The sequence below is a fragment of the Brachypodium distachyon genome, chromosome 2 (genome assembly GCF_000005505.3).
Source record: "Brachypodium distachyon strain Bd21 chromosome 2, Brachypodium_distachyon_v3.0, whole genome shotgun sequence".
NCBI classification, from domain to species: domain Eukaryota; kingdom Viridiplantae; phylum Streptophyta; class Magnoliopsida; order Poales; family Poaceae; genus Brachypodium; species Brachypodium distachyon.
In genome coordinates this window covers 33,095,621-33,113,075 of record NC_016132.3, presented here as the reverse complement: position 1 = coordinate 33,113,075, position 17,455 = coordinate 33,095,621, and the positions used below count along the sequence as shown (strand labels likewise).

Below are 17,455 nucleotides of genomic sequence, written 5' to 3'. Positions count from 1 at the left end.
TATATTTGGGACTTTTTATACAAGTTTTTGCACAAATATAAATGGTACTAAGGACATGCTCTGGTTTTCACGGGCATCCAATTTTCTCAGCCTATCAGCAATGTGAGTCATCCATTTACTTGTTGTGACATGCTCTGGTTTTCACTGGCAGCTACTCCCCAAGAAAAACCAGAGGTCTCTGGTTGGTTGAATGACCGAGTTGGCCCTAGAGTGTTTTAAAAGCTACTACTTTCATTTCTAAATATTTTCTCCGTCCCAAATTAAGTAACGTGAACTTGTATAAGACGGAGGGAATATAACAAGTTCTAGCTTTGTCATAAGTCAAACTTCTTCAACTTTGACCAATTTAGAAAAATGTAAAAATCATTTATGACTCTAAATTAGTTTTATCAAATCAGTTGTGATATATATTTTCGTAATATATTTATTTGACATTCCGAATATTGATATTTTTTACAAATCTTGATCAAACTTAATTTTTTTTTTACTTAGAACGAACTTCTTACGTTTAGGCACTTGAGCGAAAACCTGCTGTCCAATTGGACGGGGAACAACAACGGGGGAAGGAAAGAAACCGAAGCTGAGAACCCGAGGGCCAACCGGCCAAGAACCAACGTCAACTCGGAAACCGATACCGAGAAGAGAACAACGAGTTCGCCGATTTGTCCCGCACACGCGAATCGCCCACAGGCCACAGCAATCACCACCTCTATAAATTGCCTGCATCAACTCTAACCCTGAGAAGAAGAGCGAGTCGAGAATTTACGCTCCTTGATCTCTTCTTCTCGGGGAATTCCCCACCCCAGCCGTACTAATGGAGGCCGCCCAGACCGTCGTCCTTGCCTCGGTTCCGGCCAGCACCGCCGGCGTGCCGCAGCATAAAATCCTCGACCTGAAGGTGATGTCGGCCGATCCGGCTGTTCAGGCGCCGGCGAGGAAGACCAAGAAGAAGCTGTCCGCCGGCGGCGGCGGGTACGTCCTCGAGGACGTGCCGCACCTCAAGGACTACCTCCCTCACCTCCCCAGCTACCCCAATCCCCTGCAGAACCACCCCGCCTACTCCGTCGTCAAGTAAGAATTTCTGTCTCGATTAATCGATTTCGCTTCTAATTCTGATTTTTTTTAATCTGCGGTTCTGATCGTGTGATGGCTGATCAGGCAGTACTTCGTGAATCCGGGGGACACGGTGTCGAAGAAGATCGTGGTGCACGAGAGCAGCGCGCGGGGCACGCACTTCCGGCGCGCCGGGCCGCGGCAGCGCGTCTACTTCCAGCCGGGCGAGGTGGTCGCGGCCATCGTGACCTGCGGCGGGCTCTGCCCGGGGCTCAACACCGTCATCCGCGAGCTCGTCTGCGGCCTCCACGACATGTACGGCGTGGGCAGCGTCGTGGGCATCGAGGGCGGCTACAAGGGCTTCTACGCCCGCAACACGGTGGAGCTCACGCCGCGGTCCGTGAACGGCATCCACAAGCGCGGCGGCACCGTGCTGCGCGCCTCGCGGGGCGGCCAGGACACGGCGAAAGTCGTGGACAGCATCCAGGACCGCGGCATCAACCAGGTGTACATCATCGGCGGCGACGGCACCCAGAAGGGCGCCGCGCAAGTCCACGAGGAGGTCCAGCGCCGCGGCCTCAAGTGCGCCGTGGTCGGCGTGCCCAAGACCATCGACAACGACATCGCCGTCATCGACAAGTCCTTCGGCTTCGACACCGCCGTGGAGGAAGCGCAGCGCGCCATCGATGCCGCTCACGTCGAGGCCGAGAGCGCCGAGAACGGCATCGGCGTCGTCAAGCTCATGGGCCGCAACAGCGGCTTCATCGCAATGCACGCCACGCTCGCCAGCCGTGACGTCGACTGCTGCCTCATCCCGGAGTCCCCCTTCTACCTCGAAGGCAAGGACGGACTCCTTGAGTTCTGCGAGAAGCGGCTGCGGGAGAACGGCCACATGGTCATCGTCGTCGCCGAGGGCGCCGGCCAGGACCTCATCGCCAAGGGCATGCACCGTGCCGACACCCACGACGCGTCCGGCAACAGGCACCTCCTGGACGTCGGCCTCTGGCTCTCGCAGAAGATCAAGGAGCACTTCAAGAAGAAGACCAACTTACCCATCACCCTCAAGTACATCGACCCGACCTACATGATCCGCGCCGTGCCGTCAAACGCCTCCGACAACGTCTACTGCACGCTGCTCGCGCACAGCGCCGTCCACGGAGCCATGGCCGGCTACACCGGCTTCATCGTCGCGCCAGTCAACGGCAGGCATGCCTATATCCCCTTCTATGTAAGTTGAACACACTGAAATTTCAACACGTAATTTTGTATGGATGAGACGAAATGCTCCTTTTATTTTGCTGATCACGATCTTTGAAATTGCAGAGGATCACCGAGAAGCAGAACAAGGTGGTGATCACCGACCGGATGTGGGCGAGGGTGCTCTGCTCGACCAATCAGCCATGCTTCCTGTCTCACGAGGATGTTGAGAAGGCGAGGCAGGACGAGGAGGAGCCGCACGTCCCGCTCATCGAGGGCGAGAACTCGCTAGTCAGGACCTCGCCCATGTCAATGTGCAACGGCCATGGCCACTTCTGAGATGGCACAGGCTGAGGTGGAAGAGGGTTCACATAGTTCTGATGTAATTGAAGATGTTCTGTAGAATTTTTTTGGCTCATTCTTTCTCTGAATAGCTACAATATGGAGAAGTTTCTCAAATAGGAGAAAATACATGTATGTTCTTGTGTGCTTCAAAATAAGCTTTCCCTAGTTTGCATATCTTTCCTTGTAATTATAGAGCAAACATAGATGTTCTTGTAATGTAGTAATTGTTTTTTAGGAAATTTTGATGGAATTTCCACCTTAAGAAGCTAGCAAAGCATGCTGGAGGAACAATTAGGCTATTAGAAATATCTCAAATCTTTATATCTCATTTTTCTAAAAATGATGTTTAAAATTTTGCTTCCTTTCATTTTAGCACAACACATTACATACATAGTTATAGAGGCCTTCACTTCTTTTCCATCGAGGAAATCAAAGGTCGGAGAGCACAAGCAGAAGCAGCCCAGAACGTCCGGACAAGAATAATAGTAATCTGGGCACATTGCTTAGGTTATGGCAATTGTTGGATACTGGTAGATAGATAGAGAACTATTGATTAAACAAGGGCAGTGGCGCTCTTCATTTTCTTTTTTGTGTGTAAATTCAGCATATTGAACTAATCAAGGGTGCTGGAGTAGGTTGTCAAGGTGATCACTACATTTTTTTTACAAACATCTCAGAGGACATATCAAATTCAGTTATGCTATTTCAACATGTAGAACATTTCAAAACCAGCCCCAGTAGGAATTTATACCATCTTCGTGCAAAATTCTTGAAAGAAAAAGGTCCGAACAGGACTTGACCCTGTCCACTATTGGAATCATTGGAGCACTGGGCAGAGCGTTACAACTTACAACCCTTAAATACTCCTTCCGATCCATATTAATTGTCTCAAATTTGTCCAAATATGAATGTATCTATGTCTAAAAAGTATCTAGATACGTATAATATTTCGATAATTAATATGGATCGGAGGAAGTATGAAATTATGTCCTTGGCGCAGAAGATTATTGTTTGTTTACTTCAGTAAACTCAAGGGTTTAAGCTAGGTCCTCCGAAAGATGAAATCGTATCGAAGAAAAGACAAGGTCAATTTTTTTTAAGGAAAAACAGTAGGTTAAAAACCTGCTGCAAATTTTATTACTCTGTATCTATATAGACGTTTTTTAGGAATATATACATTAATGTTTGGACAAATTTGATTCACTTATTATGGGACGGAGGAAGTATCTGTAATAGTCCTCCCTAGTTTGCAAAATTTTCCTTGTAATCATCTGTTTTACATAGTAGATCAAATGTCGCTGTTGTTGTATCTATTTTGAAATTTTTGATGAAACGCTCGAGATACTACGGGAAAGCAGAGGAGGAGAAGGCGTTGTCCTCTGATGGCGTTTGTGAGTTTGTGCCCCTCGAGGCCTCGACACAGAACAAGAATCGGGGAATTTGGGCTTTGTTTTTATGATTTGGTCTGAAGCCCAAACGATGATTCTGAAGGAGAAAAGATTTGGGGCCAAATCAGACATGGGCCTGTACTGGATTCTTGCTCTGTGAGTGCCCAACAGCTAAAGGCCAGGCTCGTGGCCGAAAACGTGGCCTATGTGAATCCGTCTCCCATACTCCCGTTACCTTCTCGTATGCCCTCTCCTTCCGGGTCATCTCTCCAACTCTTGGGCGAGCGCGCGGTGCGCCAATGGAGACTTGGACTAGGGCTTCGCTTTCCCTCTCCTCCCCATCTCCGCGGCATGCTCAATTCGGCTTGAAAGGTTCTCTTGTCTTCCTCGCTGAATCTGTTATACTCCTATTTAGTTAATTTGATACCTAGCGTGCTTGTCGGTGCGGAGAATAAGGGTTTGTTCTTCGTCCACGGGGAATGGATCGAGCCGATTACGACGGTGGCACCACACCACGTTGCAGTGGTTAAATGCGTGGAGAAATGTTGGATTAGTTAGCATTTGGCACCAACAACTTCAGTGGCGCGGGACTTATTTTCATAGCATCAGCGTGCACTTTTATTACAGGATTGCTGGCCACGTTAGACTCTGGTGCTATTTTTTTTAAGTCTATATGCTTTGTTTGTGTGTGGGCTTCAATCATGTCTCTTTTGGTCACTTTACCATCATAATTGATGTGACCGTAAGCAGGATTTTCCATGTTAGCATCCATGTATGTTTAGCTGAAACTTGAAATTAACTCTGAACCTGGGTCAAAAAATTTAGCTCTGAATTCGTGAAAACAACCATGAGCACACCATTTTTCAAGTCTATTTTTCATTAGAAGAAACAACTCTGAAGGGTTTATTCTCTGTCCCTTGAAACTTACCGAGCCGATTGCAACCATCCAACAACACCACATTGCATAGCTAAAATCAGTGGAGAAATGCTGGCTTATTTGGCATTTGCACAAACAAGTTCAGTGCTATGGTGACTTTCGATCAATATTTGGGGAAGGTTGCAAATTGTTCAAAATTGCTTTTGCTGCGTTAGCGTTTTGACCACTTTTTGCTATGGGGCTTTTTCACGGTCCATCATTGTCGCAGCTTCATCCCCTAGGGCTTTGACTATGTACGCTCCTCCCCAATATCAAGACAGGCATGATAAACACTTTTCACAACGCCATCCATATTACATTGCTTTTCCTAATTATCAACAGTGTGACCTTGCTGTTGAGACCGACCCGATTCCTTTGGTTCTATACATAGAAATCGTGTCTAATACTCCCACCAAAAGACCGCACGATTCTGTCCACTTACGAGTTATCATGAACAAACCTACAATAAGCCTTTTCTAATAGGTTAAGCGAAACAAGGACATTTGTTCCAGCTGAAAACTTGTCCACCAGTTTACCTTCTTCCTAATCTGGGCGCAACCGCTTGGAGATGGTAGCACAGGGGTTCTTCAGCCTATTTGGGTGGCGCACCGATCTTCTACTTGAGGGCGTGTGATGTTCTCTTGTTGTTGTTTTTGTTTTTATGATCATTTATGACTTGTACGTTGAATGATTGTTACTTTAAAAAAACTGATCTTCTACCCTGCGACCTGCGTACCTGCCATTTGGTTCACGGCAACCTGACAGTCCTTTTCCAGCACCACATGCTGGAATCCTCTTTCATTTGCTAGCAGTAAACCATCCCTTCCGGTCAGAGTCTCGGCCATTGCTGGATCATAGATGCCTTCATACTTCCTACAGCAGGTCCCAACAGAAACACCTTCAGCATTCCTAGCTACTTTGATGCAAAGGATCGATGCAGTTGGTCAATCCATGGGATTGTGGTTAATTAGGGATGAACTTGCAAGCAAGCATGCATGATGTGCATGCTAACACTGACAAGCATGCAAGCAATGTTAATTATCCAGACAAAAACTCGATTTGTCTTTTATTCCAAAGTTTCAACAACTAGTAAGGGTGGGTGTCACACATGACGATGCATCATGCATTACACTTTATTTGTCTCAGCTGCTACATCGATTGATCCATCGACTGAACCAACGGTGATCCATCTATCTAATACAAGAGCCCTCATATCTTATCAGTTGCTGCCGGTACCGAATGGCTCAGCGGCGGTGGTGGTGCAGTACGGTGGGAGGTACACATTGCACATCGCCGGTAGGGTCTGAGCTATCTGCTGGGGCAGGAAGTAACCCTGTCCACACTTCTGTTCCTCCTGAGGCCGGAATCCGAACCGGCGCGAAGTGATCTGCCCCTTCTGTTGTTGGTGCTGCTGCTGCTGCTGCTGCCTGATGATAGCATCCACGACCTCCCAGATGGCCTGGCACCGAGACTGCACGTTGATTTGGGCAGCTGCTGGCAGCACTGTTGATGCATCACCTGGCAGCTGCTCTGCTGCAACATATGCGACGATCGTAGGAACGGTGCCATCTCTGCCGGGCTGCACTGCTGCAGGAAGAATTCCCTGCACGATTCCAGTTGCTGCTGTGGGAACGGGTACTGCTGTGTCGGCTGCTGACATGGTTGTTCTTGTGGCTCCTTCAAAATTATCTGCGCAGTGGTGGTGGTCGCCACGGCGGCGAGGAGGGCGAGGATGAGAAAGGTCTTCATGGTGGATTGGTGTTTGGGTACTGCTTGGCACGGTAGCTTTGATGTTGTGTTTGTGTTTTGTGAATGATGATTGATGGAAGAGGATATTCATGGTGCAGCCCTATTTATAGCCGCCATGGCATCATCTTTTCGATAGATATACTTGCATTTTCTTTCTTCAAAAGTAAAGTGCTTGGATGTTTATCAAACTGATCACATTTGGTATGTTGTGCTAGGTAGAACTAAATACAAGTTTAATTGATCATCAAAGTGGATGCTTATCAAACTGATCATGCTTGGTATGTTGTGTTAGGTAGCACTAGATACAAGTTTAATCTTGGATTGATCATCAAAGTTGCTTTGAAGTCTGTAGATATCTCTATAGACTGTCAAGGGAAGAAGCTTGGTGCTTACTTGATCCCTATGACTCATCTTTTATTCACTTTACATGTCAAACACTGATCAAAGATTGCATCCTTTTCGTGGAACTAAATTTGTAGTGTTGCAAGTTGTTAAGCATGAACCAACAGATTAGCATAGACTAGAAGGAGCTAAGTTTGCAATCTTGTGTGAGCTGCTAAGGTATATCAGATTAGGAAAGATTATTATGTGAAGGATTTTTCTGGAGTCTCAACTTCATTTTCTTTTTCTGAACTAACTTTGTATTCCTTTAATAATAACAATAACAAGATGATGAGCATGAATTAGTACGTCAATGAAATGACTCATCAAATTCCCTTTACGCGTCAAAAGATTGTAATATCGCACAAGTTCTTAACGCCTATCAGATTGATAATGCCAAAAGATTGTAATATCGTACAAGTTCATAACACATATCAGATTGGTAAAGCCAAAAGATTGTAATATCGTACAAGTTATTAACCCATATCAGATTGGTAAGGCTTTTACACAACTAAACTAATTTGTTCTACGTCTGAAGGTTTCTTCTGGGTCCCATGATCTATCTGTATTGTGATGCAAGTTAATCAGATAGATCTCCTGATTTCTTAAACTGCTCCATTAGGATGGAAAGAGTAGGTGGAGCTAGCTGACTGAGTGGTTGTAGTAGCCATTGGAGATGGACCAGCGTGGACCCTGCCCCTAGCACAAGTTAGGAACAGAGTTACTACTGTTCAAGTGTAGTAGCGCATAGTACCCAGCACAATAGATCCTGATCTGATTTAATCAATGAGATAAGGATCTTAATTAGGAAGTTAAAGATAGACGTACAAACAGTTAGGAAGATAAAGTTAGAGGGAAGAGTAGTTACTCCCTCCGTCGCATAATTCTTGTCGAAATATTACATGTATCTAGATGCTTTTTAGGAATAGATACATCCATTTTTGGGCAAATTTGAGACAAGAATTATGGAACAGAGGGAGTACCTTCCAATTAAAGATTGTTAGATTAGTTTCTTAGGCATCGTGCCCAGTCTTTTGTATGATAGAGATACCATGTGCTGAATTATAATTAAGCAATGATGAAACCTCTCTTATGATGCTACATATTAGGCCTTGCCGAGGGATAGACGAGGGCAAGTGCCCTATCCGCGGTCTTCAAACCTTCAAGTGTTCTTATTCACAATATATTTCCTGCCGTGAAAAGAAAATCGGTTGCTAACTTTGTCACTACTATTGGTCTGTACAAGGTTGGTCGATCACCATCAAATCATGGCTTGCTTATACTAATATTTGTTCCATGATCTTCCTTGATTCCTGGTGCACCAGATGTCACGACAGATGAACCGATGATGCCTGGTGGCGGGGGCGGTGCCGACTGAAAGCAGCGTGGCACGGAGGTAGTAACTCTGAACCTGGGTCAACTTTCTTAGATCTGAATTACTGAAGTCATATATATTATCTAGACACAGCGTGACATTTTAATTAGAAGAAACAAACATGAGGACGCCATGGCTGTTCTTGTATATGTTTAGCATATATTAAAAGTTGAAATTATCGAGCCGATTGCAACCATCCCACCACACCACATTGCATAGATAATCAGTGGAGAAATGCTAGCTTAACTAGCATTTGCACAAACAAGTTCTGTGCTATGGTTACTTCCGATCCAATATTTGGGGAAGTGCAGAAATTGTTCAAAACTGCATTTGCCCCATTAGCGTTTTCATGAATGCTGTCGAAGCTTGACTCTGGTTTTCCGGTCAAAAAAGCTTGACTCTGGTGTTAGAAAATTTCGATGTCTATTTGCTTCATTGCTTGTGGGATTCAAGCACGATTTTCCATGTTAATATTAATGAATATTGAGTTGAAACTTAAAAAATAATTCTTAACCTTGTTAAAGAAAATCAACATTGAAGTAATGAAGTCATATACTCATATCTATTATCTACACACAGAATCCACATTTTTCTCTATAGAATCATTAGAAAACTCAACAAATACTAGCATACATGGCATTTTTAACTAGAAGAAAGAAGCATGATCACACCCCATGGAGGCCAGGCCTCGAACGCAAGGGGTTGGCTGCATGTGCACTTGCGCCTCTAGCCAACTGGGTGACATTCTACAATCAAATATATGGCCTATAAACCAGCTTCGTATACTTTCATGAAAATCATTTCAGAGCTCATCTTATGGTGATAAGATTTACGTATGACAGAAGTAGATTAGAAATGTGAACACAACCATTCAGTGGCGGAGCCACCGCCTGGCCACCCTGGGCCATTGCCCAGGCTCAGTACGCTAGCATACAATAACAAATATGTTGATCCGTGAGTGATTCAAAACTGTTTTGGGGGCAAATTTCAGCCGGGGTGGGCGCATGAAGAACTTGCCCAGGCTCTTTAAGCTGGCCGGCTCCCCCAATTCGACCAGTGTTTTGGTATCACATTTAAAAGGTGACAAAAGAGGTTTTAACAACAGTAGATTTCAATTTCATTGTTAGTTAAACCATCGTTTGATTCATTTTAAATGGTACCATATTCAGACTTCACAGGACATCAGCTTGCAGGGCATTGCAGATTACTAAAAGTAGCCAATATTTGGAATAGCATAATCAAATGCCTTGTCTTCAGTTTCCAAATATAAGTTACTAAAATCTCATGTTTTTTTGTGCTCACATGGTGATCTCTTTGACAATTCATGCAGGTTCTGATTTGTGTGTCAGCATACAGTGAAATAGTTCTTGATTGAGGTCCCAAAATAGGGTTGACAAATCTGGCACTCCCTCCTTCCAAATATATAAGGCCAACACACAATTTTATGCTCCCTCCATCCCATATTAAGTGACTCAAATTTGTCTAAATATGAATGTATCTATATACTAAAATACGTCTAGGTACATGTAATATTTTGGCACTTAATATGGGACGGAGGGAGTACCAAACTTTGACCAATTGTTAGATAAAGTTATACCATTAAAAATATTTTTCAATGTGAATCCAATGGTATCACTTTTGCATTGCACTAACCTCATACTACTAGTCTAATAGCTAATCATTGTTGGCATAGAATTCCACGTCGGCCTTATATATTTGAAGGAGAGAGTAAACAACTAACTAGTTTGGAAGTGTGGTGTGGTCTAGTCAGTGGTTTGCAGCCAAATCAGGCAATCACCTTCAACTGAAAGGTTAGTAAAGTACTCCCTCATTCCCAAATTAAATGTAGTTTTAGGATTTTTTATCTTTCCCAGAAAAAATGTTGTATTAGGCAGTCGAGGCCAACCAGCCCTTAACGCTAATTAAGACTACAAAGAAAAAGGCCTTCCGACTGCATGCAGTGGCTCAGAGTCCTGCATGCAGGAGCGTTCACACCTCTGCATGCCAACCGAGGCGACCTTTTGCCTTCCACCTACCGATATTTCTCCTTGGTAAACGTCCAGCAGCCACCGAATAAATCTCCTTGGTATTAGAGATAGAACTAAGACGACGTTTAAATTGAAACGGAGGGAGTACTGAAATCATGCGGTCAAAGATAAGGAGGCATCTAAATAATAGGAGAATATTATTGATAAAGATGTCATAATCAGCTCAGTCTTGCTGAACTACAAGGAATGTAAATAAAACAGCATAGATAATATGCGCACAATTTGCTATTTTCAGGCCCGAGTTAAGTTCTGCATCCCAGTTACCACTTACCAGGTAGAAATAAGCTGTTGCAGTCACATGAAAATGTCAATCTTATTCAGCAGCACAAGTATCGATCATGTTGCCCTATCCTTGAATAGAATAGACATAAACAAGCAAACAAACCTTTCACGAGCTTGACGTATTATCCTTTTAATAGGGAAATTAACGCCAATTATTAGTCAAATCTGACGAACAGTCATACCGTTTATACTATAGGAGGCAGAAAGCTACTTCAGGGTAAACCAAGAGTGATCTACATTGAACTCCCATATCATGCTGATCTGATGGTATTGTACAAATAGTTACATTAACAGTAAAATGGCTAAAGGTGATACAAGTGTAGGGGACATATTGTTTGGAGAGGTTTTTGCGTCGGAAGTACTGCAATGAGGATAATGACAAGCAATATGATCATATTGTTGTTCATGTTTGTCTTTACGTGCCTGTTATGGCTTGCCTGAGCATCAAGGGATTTTGACCTGATCGATTAATTGTGATTTTCGAACTACATGGGTCCTGTTCCTTGATTTGCAAACCCAAATTGCTATCGTTGCCTCTCTTTTTTTCTGCAGATTGTTGCTACAGTTTTGTTTGATTGGCATGCCTTGACATATGTGTACAGCTTTATGGTTGAGATCAATTAATAAAGTGAATATGAACTGTCACAAAATTTGTGTCCTATGTCATGGACGTGGACCCTGCCCCTAGGGCAAGAACGGAGTTACAACTGTTCAAGTGTACTATAGCGCATGGTACTCAGCACAATACATCCTGATCTGATTTAATCAAATCAAGAGATAAGGATCTTATTTAGGAAGTTAAAGATAGAGGTAGAAACAGTTAGAGGGAAGAGTAGTTTCCTTCCAATTAAAGATTGTTATGGATTAGTTCTTAGGCTTCATGCCCAGTCTTTTGTATACTCCCTTATTCCTTAATATAAGGCATATTAAGTTTCATTAAGATAAGGCTTTGATCACAAATTACTATGTTACGATATGGTTTATATGACATGAAATTAGTATCGCTAGATTCGTTATCAAAAGTACTTCATAATTGTTGTGGATTCATATCTGATTAATTCTTGGTCAAACCTAACAAAACTTAATATGACTTATATTAAGGAATGGAGGGAGTAATGGAGACACCATGTACTGATTTATAAGTTATAACTAAGCAATGACGAAACCTCTCTTACCATGCTACATATTAAGCCTTGCCGGCGGGCAGACGAGGGCAAGTGCCCTATCCATAATTTGTCCGATTCTTTGCAGGAACTACCTGTAATAAGGAACATGCAAAATGGATCTGCTTATCATAAAGAGATTCGTTGTTCCTCACCCTGCTTCACCTTAATTGTTATTTGAACAAAAAGATCACAATAAACTTTTGGTAAAAATTCTGTCTTGGTCGCAGTGGGGATTGCGGTCTTCAGACCTTCTTCAAGTGTTCTTCACAATATATTTCCTGCCGTGAAACGAAAACCGGTTGCTAACTCTGTTACTACTATTGGTCGGGTACAAGGTTTGCTGATCAACCTTCAAATCATGGTTTGCTTATACTAATATTGCTTTCATGATCAATTCCTTGATTCCTGGTGCACTATATGTCATGACTTATAAACACATGATGTGTGGTGGCGGTGGCGATGCTGACTGAAAACAGCGTGGCACGGTGCGATGTTGACATCCCGTGGAAATTCTTTCTTTGCAAGGCAGGCATGCTACTGCACCATGTTCCCTCACCCTTTGCAGCATATCATGCATGCCGTACCGTCCTTGATCTCTTCTCTTAAATGTGCTTAATTAGTAACCCTGCTATGTATTAGATACCTAGAAAACTTAAGAATGAAGATAGCTTTCCATCGGAGATTACTGCAGAGAACAGGTCTGGGGCTTAAGATCTGTCTGGAAAAAACTAGATGTAAATATGGAGAGATGATGTGAGGCCTGATTTGTTTCTTTGCGTTTATGATTTGATGAATCAGCGATGGCTACACCTGACCTGGAAGAGAAAGGGACTAGCCTGGAGCCATCGGGAGAGAGCACTTCAGTCTCACCGGGAGCATGTTAGTCCTCTAGCTCTGCCACACATGGACGGACTGGGCTCGCCGACGCATGACACGGCGGTTTACTCTTTAATTTCCTATACATAATTCAGAGTGATTTGCTCCTTGATAGCGACGGCCATGGACTCTCTTCCGGAGCTCCCAACGGCTGCAAAACCTTGTGAGCTTGTCGGGTGACAACTACATCTGCCGGTGCAGTTTCAGTAGTACTACACCTCACAAGATCTACAGTTGGAGTGGTGGATTCTTGTGGCTTTAATTTCCTGTTTCTTTGGACTCTTATGCTTGAGACTCGATTTGCTGGTTGTTGCTTTCTTGTGGAGGTCACCGATGGGCACTAAAATGGCTAGTCAGGAATGAGGATACAGTTTCTGGTAGCTAAAGAAAACCGGTTTTTGTGTGACAGCTCCTTTAACCTGCCCAGAGTGTCAGAGTAGACATTTGAGATTGCTTGATTGTGTTTAGCTGAACTTGCCTTATAATTTGCTTTGAGAAAACGGGCACAAAAACAGGAGATATCTGGGATTATCATAATCCACTGCAATAACAAATGCAGTTTTAAGTACGGTGAAATTCCATTATGAGATTTCTTTGTGAAAGGCTAGGTTAAATTCCATTATGGGATTTCTTTGGGAAAGAATAGCCATCGAGTAGTTTGTCATGATATTTAATTGCTTAGAGTTCATATGTTGTTTGTTTAGAATATCTGTGCTTATATTTTGCTAGTATTTTTTTATATTCCAATCCAGAAAAAATAAAGCGGGAAGAAACACCAGTGGTACTCCCTCTATTCGGGATTAGAAAACCTTTATCCATAATTTAGAAGTTCAAGATTAGAAGGTCCCTCTCCAAATGTCCCTTTTAGCTCTGTCCACTATTTATTTATTTTTACTCCAAAATGGATTTCCTTGAATTCGATAATTTTGCCTCACAGGTGTTTTGCTTTGGTACCTGAGTTTTATCTTGGTACCTGTTTTTTCAACATTAAATACATTCATCTTTTTTTACCACTACATGCTTTGGTGGCCATTTTTCAAAAGTGATCCTGTAAATCTGAGTGGGTTGAGTTAACACGACTGTTATTCTAATGTTTTCCTACTATCTGCCTGATGTTGCCATTTCCTTATTCTGTCCGGCTTTTCGTGTGTCTGTATCCTCTGCCACGCTGTATTTCTTTACGGAGAGATCAGCCATCAGCGTTGTCTTTCGCACTTTTTTTTAACACAAAAACCAGATATATTATGAAGCACGTCTTACGATGTGATGGCGCGATGCTATAGATCGATGTTGATTGTGCATGGTCTTTACACCTACTGACCTGGGTTGTGAATTAAGTAGGTTTCTGAGCACAAGACCTAACTGAATTGATGGTTAACGTCATGGGTGTGTACTACAAGTCTACAACCATGATTTTTGCTTATAGTGCCATTTGAGCTATACTTTTTGCACATGATGGATCTACGACTTAGGCATAGAGGTAGTAGTTAATTGTGTGCGTAGAAACGTTACTACTACCTAAAAATTCAGCTAGACAAAGTGGTTATAGCACGGTCTCGGATGTTGTGTTTGAAATGTGGAGGTCGTATTCGAGACAGTTTAACCATTTTGAACAAACAATATGGGCTATATTTTATTTTAAATGCCTGAAAAGGAAATCTTGTCATGTATGAGTTTTGATGAATGATGACAACTTGGTTGAGGTATTAATGAACTACATGAAATGTTTCAGGTTTTAGTTTCTCGGAACAATTGGTTTAACCAGCGGTAGTGACCCCTCAAAATTGAAGAGTAGATATGGGTTTTAAGCACGTAGGATAATGAAGATTAAGGATGCTTCCTAAACTTACCGAAGCTTTGTCTTCATTTGATTATATGACAAGTCGAACTATTAAGGGGGATTTGAAGTGTGAAGCTGGTCAGGGCGAAACCATGTTTTTCATGTTCATCGTAGGTGAAAAGCAATTTTTATGTGTGTTAAGAATGAAGCATTTCATGTTTCTTAAGGTCTTTAAAAACCAAGTCTTCAACCAGAGTTCAACTGTGTTTGAAAATTTATTTGCCGCGTTGTGACTTGACCACGTGGACTATCCGTTTTGACTCAGTTGAAAAACCTGAGACAAAGGAGTCTCAAAGGTTGCTTTTTCAACGGCTAGCCCCACGAGGTCTCGACTACATAAGTCGACCCAGCCCCGATGTGATCCGGTGGTGATTACCTGGAAAACGTTTTGAAGAAAACCTTAGAGCTGAACTGATCGTGAAGAATTATAGAATTCCTATCCTAGTCGAGCACTTGAAGCTTGTTGTTCTTAGTGATTGGTATCACCTTCTTATCTAATCACCCAGGACGCAATCCTGGGCATGAGGAGTAAAAATTCACTTTTTTTTCATTTTTTCTTACAAATTGGATTTGTTTCTTACATTTATCTATGAGAAAAATCGTGGGTTCAGAATTCCTACCAATTTGAATGTCCTAAATGATACGAGGTAGCGTAAAGAGAGGGATTCGAACCATCGCTACAAAAAAAAAATGTACAACGGACCGCGACTTTAGTTCACTCAGCCATCTCTCTCCGTTCCAAATTCTTGGTGATTGGCATCACCTAGACGGTTAGAAATCAGTGTTGAAGAGCAATCGAAACTTGTGATTTGTCAACAACCAGTCTGTGAAGGTTCGGAGATCACCTCAAGATCTAGCATGAGTAACTGGGCGAGATTTTGGTCTTAACATAGGAGGATTGGGTGAACTTGTGTGTACGTGAGTCTTGCGTGACTCGGCCCCCTCAACGGAGACCTATGATCGTGCCAACGATCTGAACTTCGGGAGACAAATTGCCGTGTCTTCGTCTCTCCAGTGAACTCGTTCCTCTGCATAGCTTGTCCCAAAACTCTTCTGCTAATTGCTTCCGAACTTGTCTATTTTACTTCTTTACTTTCCTGTGTTTTGTGTTCTTCATTCCGCCGCTATTCTGAACATATGTTAAAACTTGCGAAGAACTTAACTTGTTAAGAGAAGACTTCGGACTGGAAAGCTTCGGTCTTCAGTCTTCATAATTTTGAAGAATCTTAAAACTGGGCATCGACAACACTAGGGAGAGGTGTGATGAGGACATCCCTACTTCTTTATCATCAACTCCAATTGATGATGTTGCTGCACAAGACAAGGCCAATGAAGTTAGACTTGGGCCAATAACAAGAGCACGTGCGACGCTACTTGAACAACAGGTGAACTCACTCTTAATTGAATCTGATGTTTTAATTGATGAGAGCTTTATACTACCTAAGTCTATGCATTTATGTATGATCAGATTTGAAGATGTTTCAAGCCTTGCACGTGGAGGAGGAGAGTTGCAGCAAGATCCATTCCCGTTGATTTCCAATATAAAGAAGAGCGCGAGGGAGGAGAGGGAGGCCGGCGCACCACATGAAGAGGAGGAAATAAAACAGCAATAGAAGTTGTCGTGGCTGATGCTAGGACAAGTCCTACGACACGTCAAACATGTCTAAGGCATCAGCGCACGTCGAGGAGCATGTGACACACATAGGGCTGCCTACGACATGGTTTATTTGCCTAAGTGTGAGTTGGGCCTGCGTGCTCATAGTTTGGGCTGAACCCAACATTTTGGGTCAGTTTGTATCAAGTTTGGGTTGAACCAAGTTCGAGTCCGAGTCCAATTAGGTTGCTGGACGTCCACCCTCCTATATAAGTTGAGGGGCGCCCACGATTAGGGTTAGACCACGTTTAGATTATTCAGAACCTTTTGTTGAAGTGCTACAAGCATTCATCTAAAATTATATTCCTCTTTGATTCGATCAGGAATTTATCTTCACCACTTTGTTGCGATCTGGTGTTTTGCTACTGAAGATTCGAGTGTTATCTATTGTTCCATTGGGAATTGGTAGATTGCAGAACCGCTTCGTGGTCGACGGCTACGTGCGCAAGCGTGTGGTGTTGCGAATATCAAATAGGGTTGAGAATTGTTGCATTGGCAGCAATGGACCAGCCAGAGATTCGTTAGCGTCTCGCGAGTTATCATCCATCCACAATGAGCTCAACGAGAAGATCGGGCCACCCTTTATCATCTTGGTATCAGATTTCCAGCGTTTACTCAGTGAGCGAATTCCATCCCATAGATTAGTTTTGTTTTTTGTCCTATACAGAAAAAGCCAAAAAAATATTAGGTTTAGATTTTTGCCAGAGCCTAGATGCATTGGTTCATCTAGTTCTTGTGCTGGTCGTAGTCCTTTCTTTGCGTAACTTTACCTTCCTATCGTTGGACGGTTAGGTTTGTTTCCGGGGAGTTCTTGTTCTAGTCGGTGTCGGCGAGATCTTTTTTTTGTTTCGGCCGCGTCAAGTTTCAGTTTGAGTCCTTTTCTATCATATAAGAGTAGGAACGATATACCCTGGTTTGTCGTGTGATAATCTCTCCCTTGGTATTCGCTTCATTACATTCGTGCACGTTCTGCCCCTACAAGTTGGTACGCTATACTAATTCACTTTGGAACGGTAAGATACATTGTTTCTTTCAGTTTTGAGTGAGTTGAGAGTTTTCCACATATATTTTTCCTTTTTGTGCTCTAATCATGTCGACCGAGGATGGTGCAAGTGATGTTTTGCAGAAGAAGGCTGCTACTGAGGTGGTGCATTGGCACGAATATGAAGCCCTCCGTGATCACTT

The 17,455-nt window shown here is 43.0% G+C and overlaps 2 protein-coding genes and 1 long non-coding RNA gene across 5 annotated transcripts; 2 read left to right on the top strand and 1 right to left on the bottom strand.

Moving 5' to 3' along the window:
• Positions 1–552: 552 nt before the first annotated feature.
• On the top strand, positions 553–2,897 carry LOC100844561 (ATP-dependent 6-phosphofructokinase 6). The gene is made up of 3 exons (XM_003566408.4): positions 553–1,071; positions 1,159–2,281; positions 2,377–2,897. Exons 1-3 carry the CDS (start codon positions 815–817, stop codon positions 2,587–2,589), a joined length of 1,593 nt encoding a protein of 530 aa, XP_003566456.1. The 5' UTR covers positions 553–814; the 3' UTR covers positions 2,590–2,897.
• Positions 2,898–4,197: 1,300 nt separating this feature from the next.
• On the top strand, positions 4,198–16,592 carry LOC104582727. 3 transcript variants are annotated; one of them, XR_002963912.1, is made up of 5 exons: positions 4,198–4,355; positions 8,355–8,425; positions 9,735–10,215; positions 10,931–12,598; positions 12,699–16,592. It is a non-coding gene; the product is annotated as an uncharacterized LOC104582727 (long non-coding RNA). The 3 variants fall into 3 exon arrangements; XR_002963911.1 differs by having other exon boundaries at positions 9,735–12,598; positions 12,699–12,779; positions 12,892–16,592; XR_730689.3 differs by having other exon boundaries at positions 9,735–12,598.
• LOC100829700 (avenin-3-like) lies at positions 5,943–6,707 on the bottom strand. The gene is given in 2 exon segments (XM_010233318.3): positions 5,943–6,390; positions 6,393–6,707. Coding segments are annotated over 2 exon segments (528 nt in total). The 5' UTR covers positions 6,649–6,707; the 3' UTR covers positions 5,943–6,118.
• Positions 16,593–17,455: the final 863 nt, after the last annotated feature.